Source organism: Corvus brachyrhynchos, unplaced genomic scaffold (assembly GCF_000691975.1).
Source record: "Corvus brachyrhynchos isolate BGI_N302 unplaced genomic scaffold, ASM69197v1 scaffold11, whole genome shotgun sequence".
In the NCBI taxonomy this organism is placed as follows: Eukaryota; Metazoa; Chordata; class Aves; order Passeriformes; family Corvidae; genus Corvus; species Corvus brachyrhynchos.
Window position 1 is genome coordinate 5,805,933 of NW_008236965.1, and position 16,493 is coordinate 5,822,425.

Here is a 16,493-nt window from a genome sequence, read left to right on the forward strand (position 1 = left end):
TACCATACTCGTGGCTCTCCTAATTAGCTCCTTATAACAAGGGAGGGAAAGGTAAACAGCAGTACAGCAGAACCTACTCAAATCAAGTACAGTTTGCCAAGGCCAGACCTCACATACCTGAACCAGGCCTTGGACAGCGCAGGCACAGCTGCACTGGGCAGCTCCTGCCAGACTACAAGTAAGTAATGGCATTTCATGACCTCAAAAGCAGCAGCAATGCAAGAAAGCAATCGATCCTTCACACAGGGGCTACTTCCTTCATGTCAATCGCATGTATTTCAAACAGATTTCTATCACAGCACTGGTTGAACTTTGCTCAGCATATTGGAATACAGTCAATTCCTTCGGCTAGTATGATTTCATACACATTATCCCACCAATTACACAGTAAGCAAAGACGAGGTTCAATTTTTCTTGTGCCATCAGCTTAGATTTACATAACAGCCTTCCATTTCCCATGCCTGAAATGCCTGACAATACCTTACATAATAAGAAATATAACGCAGACAACCCAAGAAGAGGCTACAGTGTATTATTTCCAGTTCTCTAAAACTGAAAAAATGTATGAAGTTCTCTAGGACTCAGACTCTAGCTGAGCCATACTGCTGCTTAAAACATGATTACCTCTTCAGCCATTTGCAGAAGAGCCTTGTTGTTGTTTTCCCATTTTGTACGCCACACAATGGTTTCCTTTTCCAGTTTCTTAATCTTCTTTGTCATCTACAAAAGATAAATAAAAGATTTAATTCTGTGGCTTGTGTTGCAACACAACATGAGTATATTACATGAGTAATTTGACTTCTTAGCATTACTTTCCAAGTCCAGTTTGAACAAGTTATTTTGGAGACGTGCTTCTGAACAAAATCAACCCAAAAAATATAGATTCTGCATTCAAAGAAAACAAGATTGAGTCTTAAAAGAAACAGACTATCAACTTTCAAGTACAAGTAATAAAAAGCTCCAGGAAAAGTCTTAAAACATAAGCACAGCCAAAGAGAATGAGAAGCAATATTTGGTAAAATACTGAAATTACAATTTAGGTATTATTTAAGTGTGTCAAAAAACAGAAAAAAAAACGACATAATTCTCTTCCATAATTCTTATACCCTATCTTCTGATCCAAATGAAATTGTGAAATTGTAAGAATACTCCTTCTATTTTCAGAAGGCAAATGCTTATAAAATCTAAAATGCAACCCACTAACAGCATGCATTTCTGTATTACTTTTTATGAAACTAGGTAATACTATAAATACCTTCTCCATTTCTTGTCTGAAAGTTGTAAAAAGCTCATTACTTTTTGCCATGGTGGTCTGGAATTCTTCAAACTTATCCATGTAAAGAGAAAGCTATTGGAAAAGAGGCAGGAACATTAATCTGAACAGTGTATACAAATACAAAAATATGTAGGTACAAGACAAAATGAAATTAGAAATAGTAAAACATTAACTTCCTATTTTTTTTTTTAAACTACAGTACAATTTCCATTTGAGGAACATGCAGACCTAGTCTGAAAATGTGCTGTTCAAATTATATGTGAACTAGAGGTCTGTGTTTATAGAACAGCAGTGTATTCTGAAGTAAAGAGAGCATTATGTTTAACTAAATGTTGGAAGACATCACAGTTCATCACTACCTCATTTTTACTTCCCCACTGGGGAAAAAAAAAAATCTGTGGACATACACATATACAGGAAATTCAGCACTTGGTTAGTGAAATTAAAACTTAGGAATTACCTACCTTTCCACCTTGACCAGCCAAAGCTAATAACCAAGGCTGGGACAAAATAAACAGGATTGATTTCAGAAATCAAAATACACATTCACAACCAATGTAATCTACCCAGTGAGCAAAAATAATGGAAAGTGAATATTGAAAAGAAATTAACGTAACAGTGAAAAGCACTACACTTTGAAAAGTGAAGAGCATTAATATTCAATGACAGAAAATCATCTTGCCCTGCACTGCAAGATAAATCACCAAGAAAGAATTGCAAAATATGTTTAATAACATCGTTTTTAAAAATAATTCTTAATCAGTGTGGGATTTGATGTTCTAAGAATACATTACCATTTAGCAGTAACTTCTTACTCCCAGTGAAGAACAGTAGGTTTTCTCAATTCTTACACTGGGGGTTGCAGGACAATACAATTCAGAGCATAGAAATATTGTGTTTTGCTCTATTAGTAAAGGGAATTTTTTAACAGGAATCGGCCTAGTTTGTCAGCAGTACATCATGGCTCTTTGCCATTATTGTCACTGAACCTTCTAGTTCATCATATTCCATAAAAAAAGATCTGTTGTCCCCAAGAAACCACTAATTATACCCATTGTAACTATTAAAAACAACAGAAAAGGCAGTGAGATTTTAAATAAAGGGTAATCAACTTGGAAAAAAAATCATAAAAGACTAAGCATGGCAAAAAAAATATTTGGAAGTATCTGGATATTCCTGTGTTCAAGTCCAATAGAGATGTGTATGATTACATCTAACTACACACATTCTTTAAACCTAACTCCTGGAAAGCCTCAGAAAGAACTGGGTCCAGTAAGTGTGAAAAAAGGGCATGGAACAGCTTTCAAAGACACTGGCATGGTTTAAGCCCAGCTGGCAACTAAGCACCACACAGCTGCTCACTCATCCCCACTCCCCACCCCAGTGGGATGGGGAGGAGAATCAAAACTGTAGGTTGAGGTAAGAACAGTTTAATAATTGAAACAAAGTATAACACAATAATAATAGATGATGATGATAATTATTACAAAAAAGAAAAAACAAGTAATGCACAACACAGTTGCTCACCACCTATTGCCCAATCATGCCAGACCCCATTCCCAAGCCCACATCAACTCCCTTTCTGGGTAGCTCCCCCAGTTTATATTATATTATATACTGGGCGTGTTTTCTGGTCTAGAATATCCCTTTGGCCTTTTGGACAGGGTCATCTGTCCCAGCTATGCTCCCAGTTTTTTGGGTTTTCTTGTGTCCTTCCTCAGTAGCAGAGCATAAGACATAAAAGAGCCCTTGACTCAAGGTAATCACAATTTAGCAACAGCCAAAACATCCGTGTGCTGTCAATGCTATTCTTATGATGAATCCAAAACACAGCTACAGAAGAGAAATTTACTCTATTCCAGCTGAAACCAGGACAGAGACTTCATACAAAACCTCAAATGAAGCAGTGACACACAGTGAACACACACAGTGAACAGAATGGCTACTGCTTCCCACTGCTCTGGTGTTGGCTGGAGCTACCATTTCCCTGTGCCTCGTGCTGAGCTCACGTGTGGTCAATGACTGCAGGTGATCCAGAACCAAAGCACAAAAACTGGAGACCATCTCTCCTCTCTCAGAGGGGATTTTGCTGTAGCATTTACATTACAACAAGAAAATAATTTGAAGACAGCAGGGTCTGTGGACAGAGATAGTCAGGTTACTAAGTCTGAATAACTACAGGGATAAATGTGACATTGCTTGCTCCCAATCCTCCACAACAGGTGGTGATGGAAACAGATTCTAAAACTTGCCTGAGTAAAAATCCCCACACAACTCTTTACAGCCACAAGAGAACAATATTTTCAGAGAAGCCATGCTTTCCTAAGCTTTACTTCTTAAGCTTTCCTACATTCTAGTCTTTGTAGTATTAACACTATTAATTTAAAAGAGCACTAAACTCCAGAAATTCAATGTTTAGCACCTTCCAGGAACAGTACTCTCCAGATGTATTAAACAGCAAGTACAAAACATTGATTCTTTACAATTTATATTTCATGCTTTGCTACTGAAAAGTTACCTATTGGAAATTAAATTTAAGACTCAATTTAAAAAATACAAAGTACTCTTCACAAGAATCTGATGAATATTAAGTTTTTTCAGATGTTGCATTATGTTCACTATAGTCACAAATCTCTTGGTATTTTCTTTTTGGAACTGTTACTGAAGATCTCTCCATTAAAAAAAAGATACCTGCTGCTTCAGCTGAGCTTCCTGTTGCTTCATCTGTTCACATTTGTGTCTGGACTCTGTAGCTTCTTTTAGCAGCTAAAAAATAATGCAAAAAGCCACATAATGAACAAAAGTACTCCCAAAAATGGCTTAACTTGATCTATGATTAAAAATGAACAAACATTAACATCACCTAAGGGCTATTCAACCATGTTTTCTCACATAGGCTTTTTTTATTACTACACTGTATTTTCATATACACAGTTTAAAGCATGTGACGGCATGCAGAGATTTTTATTGAGACATTTTTCTAACTGGTAACATGAGTCAGCGTTTCTATTTCTCTAGAAAGTTAGAACTGCTAAATTATGAATAGTTAATTAACAAACTGTATGTAATTTATAACTGGCCTGTAACCGCTCGAATTTATTTTCCACTTTCATTTCTTCAGTCAAAATATTATCTTTGCAGATTAGCTCAAAACAATTTTACTTCAACTTGACACCATTTTGTAGGTTCATATTTGAAGAGATTTTCATCTGCTTATGACTCAGAAATTACATTAAAAAAAATAAAAGAATCCAACACTGCATGGTCATTTTAAGATCATCCAGAAAAAACAAGGTTTTTTGTCTAGAAGTTACAGATTCATTGGAAGAAAACTTCTGAGAAGACTGCAAGTACATTGCTGATTATCAACATGGAAATAAAACAACACACACAATTTGGGGGGCAAACAGAGTAGAAAAAACAGGTGCTTTATTCTGTATTTGTTATTTCTTATAGCATAAAAACAAAGGTTACAACTCTTGACCACAGAAAGTACTTTTGGTGTTTCACAGCATGTTCCCCAGTCTAAGAGAAATTTAATTGATATTCAGCATATTTCCTGAGAAAATGCAAACAGGTAACATTACTTGCCTGTTAGCATAGACATCAATATTAAAGGCATCATATACAAAACTTAAATCTCAGTCTCCTTGTTGAAATCTATCTGAACTTTTAAAAGAAAATCCTCTCAATTTGCTGTATTTGCTTTAAATCAGGCAAAGTCTGGTTTGGTGGGTTTTATTTCTTTTAACATATATAGAGTTCACTTACAAACTCCCGTTCTCGCTGATGTTTTTCCTCTGCTTCTTTAATAAGTTGGGTAGTTTGCTGAAGTTTGGCATCCACAAGTTGCTGCTGCAGTTCCTTATGTTTGAACACTTGATCAATATGCTAAAGGAAAAAAGAAAATCATAGTAGTCAAACATAGATAGTCTGCTGGTCAATGAAGGCAAGTGTAGTGTTTGGAGAGATGCACATTGTTTAAAAGTTTCATGCAAAAGAGAAAGTGGTAAAAGACTGATTTACATGCTTTTCCCCCCCTTTATCTCCATATGCTGTAATTACCCTTTTTTGTCTTTCATGGAAGCAAGATGCCTGTTTCACTAAGTTGGTACAATACTGTCAGTCACTTCACATCAGACATTGCAAAAATCCTGTGGCAAGTAGTCTACATCCTTGCTTCTGAAGTTGGTTTATCTACTTCTAACCCTTACTGTGTTACTTCTGAAAGCTCTAGTCTTCATAATTAAAAAAGCTCAAAATGAGCAAAGTTTGCAACAACAGTTTATTTAGCTGATGAAATCCCACAGATCATTGCATTTTGCAGTATTACTTCCATCCATAAAGTAACACAAGGCAGCTTCCTGTCTTTTCTCTTCCCCACATAGTCTCATGGTAGATACAAATATTCCATGACTGCACAAGGTATGGAATTAGCCTACAGAGAGCTTTCCAACTAACTGATTCAGATTAAAAACAAAACAAAAAAACAACCTCCCAGAAACAGTTGAGAAATTATACTCCAAACCTCCTGTGCCAGCTAAGCAGCAGCCAACTAATGTTAGTTGTAGAACTCCATGCAGCTCAGTTCTTTCTTGGACAAGGAGAACTGGCTGTTTGCCATCATGCTAGCTCACAGCAGCTAGCTCACATCCTGGTGCCAATTAGAGACAGATCAGTTAGCCCTAGAGTAGAGACACTTCTATGACACCAGGTCAAATATGTTCTTACAGCATGATATCTTACTTCAGTTCTGTGCCAACAAGAGCAGCTATATACACAAAGGAGCTTCCCAGAAAGACCCCAACCTTAATGAAGTAGAAGAAATGAGACAGAATAAGTCTTACATGCCCTCCCATTATAATGTGAAATTATAACTCTGAAGAACTTCAACTATTAATACATATTTATGTTGGAAGTAACCTTTGGAGGCCATTTAATCCACTCAAATTAGGGTCAACTTCAAAGCTTGATCAGGTTACTCACACCTTGCCCAGCTGCGTTCTGAATACCTCTAATGGCCGAGGTTCCACAATCTCTGGACAACTTAATTCTATTTGATTACTTTTATCGTGAAAGACCTTCTCCAATGCTTCCTGAACTTAGATATTCAAAACCAGTCAGAAAAGGCAGACAGTGAGCCAAACAGCTCCTAAATTTTCCTCAGTAGTGAAGTAAAAAGAATAATTTAAAAAATTACAAATACAAAATGGCTATGAAACATGAGGGGGTTTTGCTCCCCTTTCAATAATTATCTGATCCTTACAGTCGAGGAACTAATAAAATCCCATTACAAGAGTACTGTAAGCACCTCTTCTCTCAATGCATACTGTTCAATGAGTTTCTTCAGTTTTTCCCCCAGTTCAATATTTTCCTGACGGAGCTTGGCATTATGTATATCATGCTGTTCCAGTTGGGCCTGAATTTCGTTCAGTGTGATCTGGAAGTGTGCAGTTGCTTCTTTCCGTCTTTCTTCTTCTTCACGCGCTTGTTGCATGTTTTCTTCCTTTTATGAATAAATATTCATTAAATATTTAAATATAAAATATTAGAAGTGTTCAGGTCAAACCATGCACTTTTTGAGTCAGAAACAATGGCAGTAATTCATTTCTGTACAGTTTCCATTTCTAGAGTGCTAGAACTAATATAAACCATGACTGTAATAGGCCAATGCTACCCATGTGAAGCGTGTGGAACAAAGAATCTAGAAATTGCAAAACTTTTAGAAACTTTTGTCTTTACCACTACCAACATTACTCAAAGGCTGGTATTAAGGTGCTACATAAATACCTTTGCAAATGTCAGCATTATCCAGATGCAAAAAACAGCATTGCTACTATAATGCAATTTCATACAGCAATCACAGATTCTTGGCTCTCTTCCATTTCACTCCCATCGATTATATTCTGACAGAATTAAGCTTTTTGGTTACCCTGCTATTTCATGCTGCTGTTATTTCACTTGTGCTATGTTTTCCAGCAGTCATGAGCACTGCTCCCAGAAACAAATATGACAAGATCAAATACTTCAAGTAATATGAACTCGTTTCAGGGTGAAAGGGAGAAGATCAGCAAGTTAACTATCCCTGTACTCTTTACATTAAAATCAGCTATGCTTACATTACATGCCACTCATCTCCTACATATACAGGTAATGGGCAAAGTGACAAGGAAAAAAGCAGCAGTCCCGATTTTAAGCAGTGATGGGTAAGATTTCAGTCACCAGCAGCACAGTCATTTATGTAAGTAAACTAACCTTCAAAGTTTTGTTATGACGCTGAAGTTCCCGACAGAGAGATTCCAGTTTGCTACGTGCCAAAATGGCCTTGCTATGCTCACTCTGCAAGTGGACTTTCTCCTTCACAACTTGTGCTTGCTTCTTCTGCAGTATCTTCATTTGCTTTTGAACATTCCGGCTCTCCTCCAACTACAGTTAGAGAGTAAATTTGTTAAATAAACATAGGTGAAACCATCTTTATGCATCTAGATGAGCACACTGAAGAAACTTTTGAGCATTTTGGATGAAAACAAGGAAGTAAAATTTTATTAAGGCCCCAAGTTGATCTTAAAGAGAAACTACCATCATCCTACAGACAATTCTAAATGTGTAAGGACAGAGGATGAAAATACACAAATTCCAACTTAACATTTGCCTTTGAGGAACAGGCAGCATGGACCTGTCGTTGACCACAAGCTATCAGCCTGCTTTCATCTCCGGGGTAAGAGTAGCCCTCTGAAAGGAAAATGTGGCAGATACAATTAAAAGCCAGCTGAGACTGGCTTTTCAACAAGTCACAACTTTTCCCACTCTTATCTTGAAAGCACATGCAACTGTTTATCCAACAGGTCTTGTTTTTGCTATCAAGAAGAAAAACCACAGAGCTCCTTGTCAGCAGGAGCTCCTACGAAGGGAAGCAGTAATTGATACAAGTTCGTAAAATGCTAAGGTATTTCAGAAAAGAACAGACAAAACCAGCAGCCCTGACAAATCAGGTCAGTTACTATTAAAACTACATAGTCCAGACTTGGATGACTTAAAGAGATCTGCAGTCTCAACCATTTGACGCAATTTTTTTGTTCTATTTCCTTTAGGCTGTCTACATGGTAGATGACACAGTTAAACTGCATACATACTTAAAAATCTATTCTGTGAATATCCAGTGAACAGAAGTTTCTTGCATTAGTATCTCACAGAGTATGTTCCATTATACATGATTTTTGGGCTCCCTGAGAAACGGTATTATTTAGAGTCTGTTTCTTTGCAAAGAAGGCAACAATGTTAAGTGTTACACTGTTTCTTATTAGATAGTGCCTCAGCCATGGGACACCACAGGAAAAGAGGGCTGGCAATGAGGAACATAACCATGACAGAAAAATAATACAGTGCTGGTTTTCTGAAAGAGCTCAAAATAATGCTGAAGCACAGAAGAAAGAATAAAGTCAAGGATTCCACAACAACAGTAAATTAAATGTGTCTTTAATCTAGTTTAGGGAAAAGGAATATTAGGGGAGTATTTTCACATCCAAACATAAAAAGCCCTTTTCTTGCATGGCCAGAAAACACCACTTCAAGTGGCTGTGCTGTCTGCACACCTATGAAACGTCAGGCCTGTAAAAGTGTGCCAGTGTGAGACATATCATCAAGGATGCAAACCTTCCTGCATCACAGGCTGATCTCCTGATAGATTCCAAATTACGGAAAAAAAAATTGTGGAAGATCTTTTGCCAGGAGAGAGGCATTCCTACCTTCATTGTACAGTCCTTTTCATGAGACACCACTGAAAAACCTGACAGTGAGCTTTAAAGATGATGAATCTTTAAAAAAAGAAAAAAAGCATTGTAGGTGCACTGTCATAAACAGTTCAAACCTCTGCTGGCATTAAAGCCGACACGTATGCCAGTGGTTCCCACCACTAGCATGAAGAAAAGAATGCATCTTAAAAGGAACACAATCAGATCCAACCTAAACATTCTAAGTGGAACAGGAGCATCTCTCAAACTCATTTAGCTGAAACAGAGCTATTCTTACAGCCAGACAAGCTCCCACCCAGCTCCTCAGCCATTCTGAGCATCATGGGGAAAGCAAGTGGTTTTCCAGGATGGTGACTGTGAATGCTTTCTCCGCCTGTGGTCTATTGATCCTCTCCTGCGAGGGCAAAAAACGAGAACACATCTCTTCTGACTGCCAAGCTTCTTGAAGGAAATGACAATTTATTTGGTCTAGCTGTTTCCTAATCGTTTTGAGATCTTTCCTTCAATAATAAAACTTGAAGTGAAAATAGGGCCGACTCTTTTCTTTCTGCAGAATCAAGAGATTCATGCTGGCCTAGCTCCTCATGCAGGTCCTCATGACCACTGTGAGGTGACATGGGAGCAGTTTGCTTAAATAGAAAAGGCATCGCATGCACGAGCAATTGCTCATAAGAAACAACTAACTTACGGCATTTTTTTCCTCTCACAATATCAAAGCTCATTTTTTAGGTGGGTTCTCCATCCTTGAGTTACAACACAGAACTATTATTGTTTCTCATTTAAATGAAAGTGACTTCTTAGAGAAGCTACTAATTTTAAAGGAAATGCACTCACGTGAACCAAGAGCTTGTGAGAGAGAGCAAGGAAAACAAAGCAAAAATGTAACACCTCCACGGAGGACTCGATCTCCTCAACAAAACTAATCTAAGTCTGTTCTTAAGTAATCAATATTGCCTCTGTGAGTAAAAAGACTACCTCCTAGATCATCCTCAAACTTTTGGAGATAGTATAAATCTCAAAGGAAAAAAAATTATTTCAGAAGAGTTATGCCATGTTGTGCAGCCATTATGTCATTTTCAGAAATATTTGCATATAATACACTTGACAGCTTGAGAAAACTTATGCTTTTGTAATCTCTTTAGTTCACATTCATTTTATAGCTACAAATATGGTGGGAAAACATACACACAGGACTTCCAGTCTTTCCATTCCTGTCTGTCCCTGTCTAAAGACAAACGAGTCAAGTGTTGCTATCTCCAAGAACATTCTGGAAATTAAGCTTATGAACCCTCTCCTCTAACTCCCCAACTTTGTGATCAATTTAGAGAATAAATTATCATTTAGCATACTTGAGGCGGGAACTTTATGAACTGCTTCTTTTTGGTTTGTTACTGAAGAAATGCAACCCATTCTTTCCGTTCCTTTACATGATCAGAAAGCACAAAACCAAATTAAACCTAGATCTTTCCAACATCCCACATTCCCCAAAAATCACTAAAGAGTTAAATATAACTGAACATTCCGCCCCCCAAATCTCTGTATGATAGTATGTTCTTTCTCTTTATCCTACAATGATAAAACACTAGCACAGAAGCATTATCAACAACTAGGAAAATAATTACTCCCAAAAGAATACAACTTTTCTGTTAATCCTAGTATTATGCTTCAACACCAAGTTATCAAAACCTATTTTTTCTTTGGGTTTGGGCAGTCATGTGGAAGTGAAATGACTACATGAAAGTTTGGCTGAAGCAATACTCAGTCAGCCTGAGGGTCTTTTTTATCAACACTGTAAAATACTCAAAATCATTAACTGTCCTGCATTAGTTGTTCTTGCATTCCATAGTTAATATTAACACATTAATAACTTCTGCTATCTTTACAAATTACTTACCAGATCAGCATACTTCTTGCACAAAGCTGCCAGCTTTTCTTCTGGAGTAGAAAGTGTGTTCAAGGCTTGCATTAATAATAACACTTCTTTTCCTATGAAATGGATGAAAGACAATGATACTGAGGAAGAAAAACCACATACCAGAAAAGCAGCCTGTCTTTAGAAGTAAAGTATAGATCCATGAGAAATTAGTGTGATTTAAGTTGTTCCCTAGTTTGACAGCTGCATAATCCTAACTGATGACAAATGGGAAGTCATCACAGCAAGAATAAATTTGTCTTGCCCTACGTGCCATTCAACAACTAGGATAGCAAAAATTACTTTAATATAAAAACACAAAAATATTTTTGTTTTATAATTGCACAGATAAAAAGAAAAATCTGAAAAAAAATGACATCTAGAAGGTTAAGTTTCACTAATAAAGGATATTGGCACATATGTTCTTAATAAGCATTTAGAATTTAATTATCAGCTGTGCTTTGGCAGCATTGAACACTGCAACCCCAGATTTAAATCAGAAAGTTAAAAAAGTTGATTAGCAATTACCACGTTATTATTATTAACATTCCTGTAAAAATAGCACTGCCAGCTGAAGGAGTCTTACATATGCATTAAGAACTGTCTTTCCCAAGTAGAAGTGCACACAGAGTTTCTCAAAATAGCCTGTTACGGGTGACAAGTTTTTGGCTACAGAGTAAATTTGAGACAAAGAGCAAATCCATAGCTATTTTACAAAAACATTAAAGCCATTTAAAAATCAAAATGCCAAAGAGAACACACCCAAAGTCTTCTCTTTGTGCTTTTCACTCTCAGGATCTTGTTGGCCATCAGGCGGATCAGTACGGGCCTCTTCTCTCCCAGGAGTCTCCTCACGGGACTCTTGGGAGCAGCACGTGGACCCTGGGTGCTTTCTATTCTTTGTGATATATTCTGCTTCTTCCAATGTGCCTGTGTTTTCCAGGCTGTAACAGTTGGACTGTGGATACTGCAACACTGTATCAGACAACTCAGTGCACTTGCTCTTCACCAGCTGATCCTGGTTATTCATCCCCATCTCCTGAGATCCAGCTTCTTCTTCCATGGCACCACCAACCACCTTCAGAAGGGAAAGCAGGAAGTGGATGTAAACAGTCAAGCAAACATGTTTAAAATGACAACTTCCACCCTTCTTTTGCATGGACAAATAAGGGTAAAATGCAAAAAAGAAACTCTGATAAGTTTAGGGAACTCTACATAAATACATTGTTTCAAGGGCATAGGGCAGAAGCTTGAGCTACTTCAATCGCGATGCCCAATACAACTGTATTAACTGGAGAAATTAACTGTATAAACTTAACTGGAGAAAGCTGGTTGTTATAACAAGAATGATAAACAGGACCAGAAGGACATCTGCTTTTAAAAAATTCACATCAATGAAATTATCAAAAAAAGAGAGTATTAACTGGCTTCAGGCTTGGACTCCTACTAGCTATGATTTTTAACAATACATTCTTTCTGCTCAATTAAACAGATCTTTCTCGAAAGATTTCCTAAAATGCTAAATGCTTAATCACTTAACCAAAAAGTTAAATATCACCAGTTGTTTTATAACACTGCTGTGATATGGTCATATTTTAGAGCAGAATTCTCTATGTAACACTATAGTTTATTAAGCATCTCCAGACTTCTCTCTCCACCACCTGAACAACATTCTCAATTTCTAGAAACATTTCAGGCTGATGAGAATTGCAAGAGTGTTTGGTTGGGCATGTTTTTGTTTTGTTTATTTGGCTACACTGCAGAGGCTGGGACTCAGGACAATACTTGAAGGTGGCTGGGTGTTTTTCTGCAGTCCATTTGCAATCCCACTCTACAATGTGCACAGATAGTTAAAAGCATGATAAGCAGAACTGAACTCATTGCCAAAGTAAAGGGATCATTCTTGTTGATTTATTTTTAGTGAATTGAAGGTAAATGTTCTTAAAATCACAAGGAATTGTAAAACAGAGCTTGTTTGTACACAGTTATGCTGTTTAAGCACAAATTAATTTCAGATTACCTTCCTTTTTTTATTAAAAAAAGTGCTAATTCTTAAAGCCAGGAGTTTGCACTGGATTTTATGTTCTGCATAGGACTGTTTTCCTCTTCAAAAGGAATTAGCCAATATCAAAGGAACGCAGCCAGTGAGATGTATTTTAACTTCAAATTTGTTGAGCATGCTTGAAAACATCAAAGGAACGCAGCCAGTTTTTAACTTTTTTAACTTCAAATTTGTTGAGCATGCTTGAAAAAGTTTTTTAAAAATCATTAAACAAATTTTTTTTTCAATATTCATGCATAACAGCTTTGTTGTTCTCTATTTCTCTATTCTTAAAGTAAGCCCCTTTCTTTAGACCTTATCTCAAGGTAGATTCATTCTTGAGTAGATGGAATTCACACAGTGTCTTTCTCAAAAGACAAGAAGCTTTTTAACTGCAAATAATCTGTATAGACACTAGAAACAACTTCTGACTTACCAAGGAAGACTCACATTGCACAGCTCTTTACAAGTGTGGAAATGATGCACGTGTTTTATGGACAAATATAAATGCAATGCAGTTTTATTCTCCAACCATGTCAGACAGCATACTGATAAATGCCTACAAAGGTCAAGCAGTAATTGAACTGCTGGAACTAATAACCAATTACAACATTTTACACCTCTAAAAAGTCATCTGTAAAATGCGTATTTCTTTCCCCTTGGCTTGTCTTGAACTGTGGGTCTTCCAGGAAAGGCCTACCCTCCTAGGGTAAGCCAAATAAACACAAAAGAAGAAGAAATGTGAAAACAACATAGCTCACTTCACCTCTCTGTATGTACCAATGGCTGAAACCATGGTACAGATGTTGTCTAAAACCCATGATTCATACAGAAGCTGAAGACACTGTGTCACAGTAAGTTGACAAGACAAGAAAGATCAGCATATTCTACCACAACATGATACCAAGAGTACCTGCAGTACCAACAGAACAGCTGAAACAAGCAGATTTTCCTTTGCACAGAACACAAACTTCTGATTCATATACTTGTACCCAAGAAGTCTGGCAAAACAAAAGGAAAGTCTGCTTTAAACTCAAAGTTTCGGGTTTGGCACAGCATTTCCAGACTTTCTGATATCCATAAAGAGACTTCGGAGTTTCTTTTTGAAACGAGAGCACAAAACTGCCAGCAGCTCCAACAAGAGCTGAGGAGGTCTGAGTGGCTGCAGTCACACATTGAACAGCAGCAGTGCCCAAGCAGCTCTTACTATCATTTCATTCTCCTTTTTCATACCCGCCTTCCCTGGGATAGCAATAACATTCATGCAACTTGTTCTAACACAGCTTATAGCCAGATCAGTTCCTCAGCCCAGTTCACTGCACAGCAATAGGCAATCCTGCCAACAGAAGTGTAAAGCAGGATGATTGGAAAGGAGCCAAAGCACAAGAGCCTCTAAAAAATAAGTCAATCTAATCACAGTCAGAGCACAAGGAACTAAACACACAATACCTTATCCTCAGCACAGGTACGCAGTTAACACTGGCTACTGAAGGACTGGAACGTCAACCAGACCACGTTTGTGAGCAGCACAGCTTCAAACCTAGTCAACTGAAAGATGTTCACTGGTTTTTATCTGAGAAAATTCTGTTGTTTCCAGTGAAAAAAAGAACAACTATTAGCAGGGGCATACATGTGACCAGTAAGTCATGAAACGCCCATCTCTTTTTTAGCAAACCATCATAGTAACCTAAACGTCAATTCAGAGCTGGCAATTCACATGCATATTCTAAAGCATCTGGAAGTTTCACAAAGTGAACACCACCACCTCATTAATTCAGCAGAGCTTTTTGTTGAAGTCAAATTAGGTGTCAGTTCAATTTTTTACTGACAATAATAATTTCTAAACTCTGAGTATTCTCTTTTCTTTGTCAAAAAAGCCACAAGGACTTTTAGAATTTCAGACTCATTCTCCGAAGTCTAATAGCAAAGGCAGAAACAACCTATCAGAATACTGAACTGAAGAAAAAGGTTTGTGTACAAGTGTCCTGTGTATCTCCAACACATTTGAAAATTAAAAAGATGGTGAAAATATACAGAACGTGTCAACCTTCTTTTGGTTTTCCAGTGAACATGGAACAAATCCAAGCTTACTGACAAGCAAGTATGCTCCCTGCAAAACCAAAGCTCAGTGTAGCAGTAGACAGGTTTTGTAAAAATATCCAGTTTTCTTATCTTAAATACAATTACAAATTGTTGACCACAGGCTAAAATACTGTGTTCAAAAAGTGGTTCTACCAGCAGCTAGAACAAAATGACAGCATACACGAAAAAACCCCAAAAAACCACAATAAAAAACCCTTCTTAGTTAAAACTTTATCTGACAAGTTGTAGCCTGTAAGTTCTAGCAAATCTGACATATTAAAATTCTAACTTATTTAACCTAAATTAGAAAGTTTTTTAACTTCAAAACCCAGAAGTCTGCTATTGCCTGACAGGGGCCACAGACACAAATATCTAAATGATTTCCTGATCATGACTAACAAAGAATTTTCTACATTAGCTGTAACTTTAGATATTAAAAAACATTAGCCAGAAGTCTAAAGAGCCTTCTTACACTCAATGCTATTCTTAAAACACTTTAACTACAGGTAGTTTCAGATTTGGTCTGTATCAAGCTTCAAGCTGGGAGTATAGCAATAATAAGCAACACAATTGAGAATGTTAAGTACTAACCCATATTAAACACTGAAGTTGCTCCCTCGTTACTGAGGCAATGGTGAGAACAACCCTAACTCTTACCTCTTATCTTTTCAAATGTGTGCTCATCAGACTAGTGAACTTCTCAGTTTAACATTCCAGCCAGAACAGAGCACTTCCCACAGCACATTGTATAATAGTGCTGACTCAGTACTGACTGAATAAAACCAAAACAAAACTACCCCAGCAAAGACCTTCTACTGAAATCGCCGCTACCTTTTCTAGTTGCTACCATGCTCCCTCAGCTTCCAGCCATCTTCAACTACAGGTGGCTCATGATCTGACAACCCAGAGTCAGACTATTATATGCCTAGAAAGACTTACAGAGCAGCAAAAAGAGTACGTTGCACAGGTAATGTGCAATTTCGTAAGACCACAAATTTATCAAAATTCTAAGATATTTGCTACCTACCTAACTGTGAAACCAGCTATTACAAGATGCTGATATTTCTGAATAAGCACATCATCTTCAAGCTATTTAAGAGTTACAGGACAAACCACTTGAGGATGACTGTAGAAAAATTACTGGCAACATTGCTCCTGCTCACCCCAAAGTTTTCACTACTGCTCTGTACCTTCAGCTTATACCTTGATCAAAAAAGATTAATATCAAGAAAACTCGACCTTACTTCATACCTAAAAGATCAGCATACAAGACAGATATCCCTATTTGTGAAAATAGCTATGATCATAAGAGCCTAAGCCAGCTCTCCTTCAAGCAGTATTGCTTCAGAAACATGTGCTGCACATAAGGATAAAACAGACACTTGTCCTACAGAACTTGTCCTACCACCACACCAAAACGTATCACAAACC

At 37.3% G+C, this 16,493-nt stretch overlaps 1 protein-coding gene across 2 annotated transcripts in view; it reads right to left on the bottom strand.

Moving 5' to 3' along the window:
• TXLNG (taxilin gamma) overlaps positions 1–12,017 on the bottom strand; it is a 24,456-nt gene extending 12,439 nt beyond the window's left edge. For both annotated transcript variants that reach the window (XM_017728468.1, XM_017728467.1), the window contains exons 1-8: positions 11,702–12,017; positions 10,922–11,013; positions 7,532–7,702; positions 6,588–6,782; positions 5,048–5,167; positions 3,968–4,042; positions 1,256–1,348; positions 625–720 (exon numbers count right to left, since the gene is read on the bottom strand). In XM_017728468.1, the coding sequence (XP_017583957.1) occupies positions 625–720; positions 1,256–1,348; positions 3,968–4,042; positions 5,048–5,167; positions 6,588–6,782; positions 7,532–7,702; positions 10,922–11,013; positions 11,702–12,002 (1,143 nt within the window). In that variant the 5' untranslated portion in view covers positions 12,003–12,017. The remainder of the gene's footprint in view (positions 1–624; positions 721–1,255; positions 1,349–3,967; positions 4,043–5,047; positions 5,168–6,587; positions 6,783–7,531; positions 7,703–10,921; positions 11,014–11,701) is intronic.
• Positions 12,018–16,493: the final 4,476 nt, after the last annotated feature.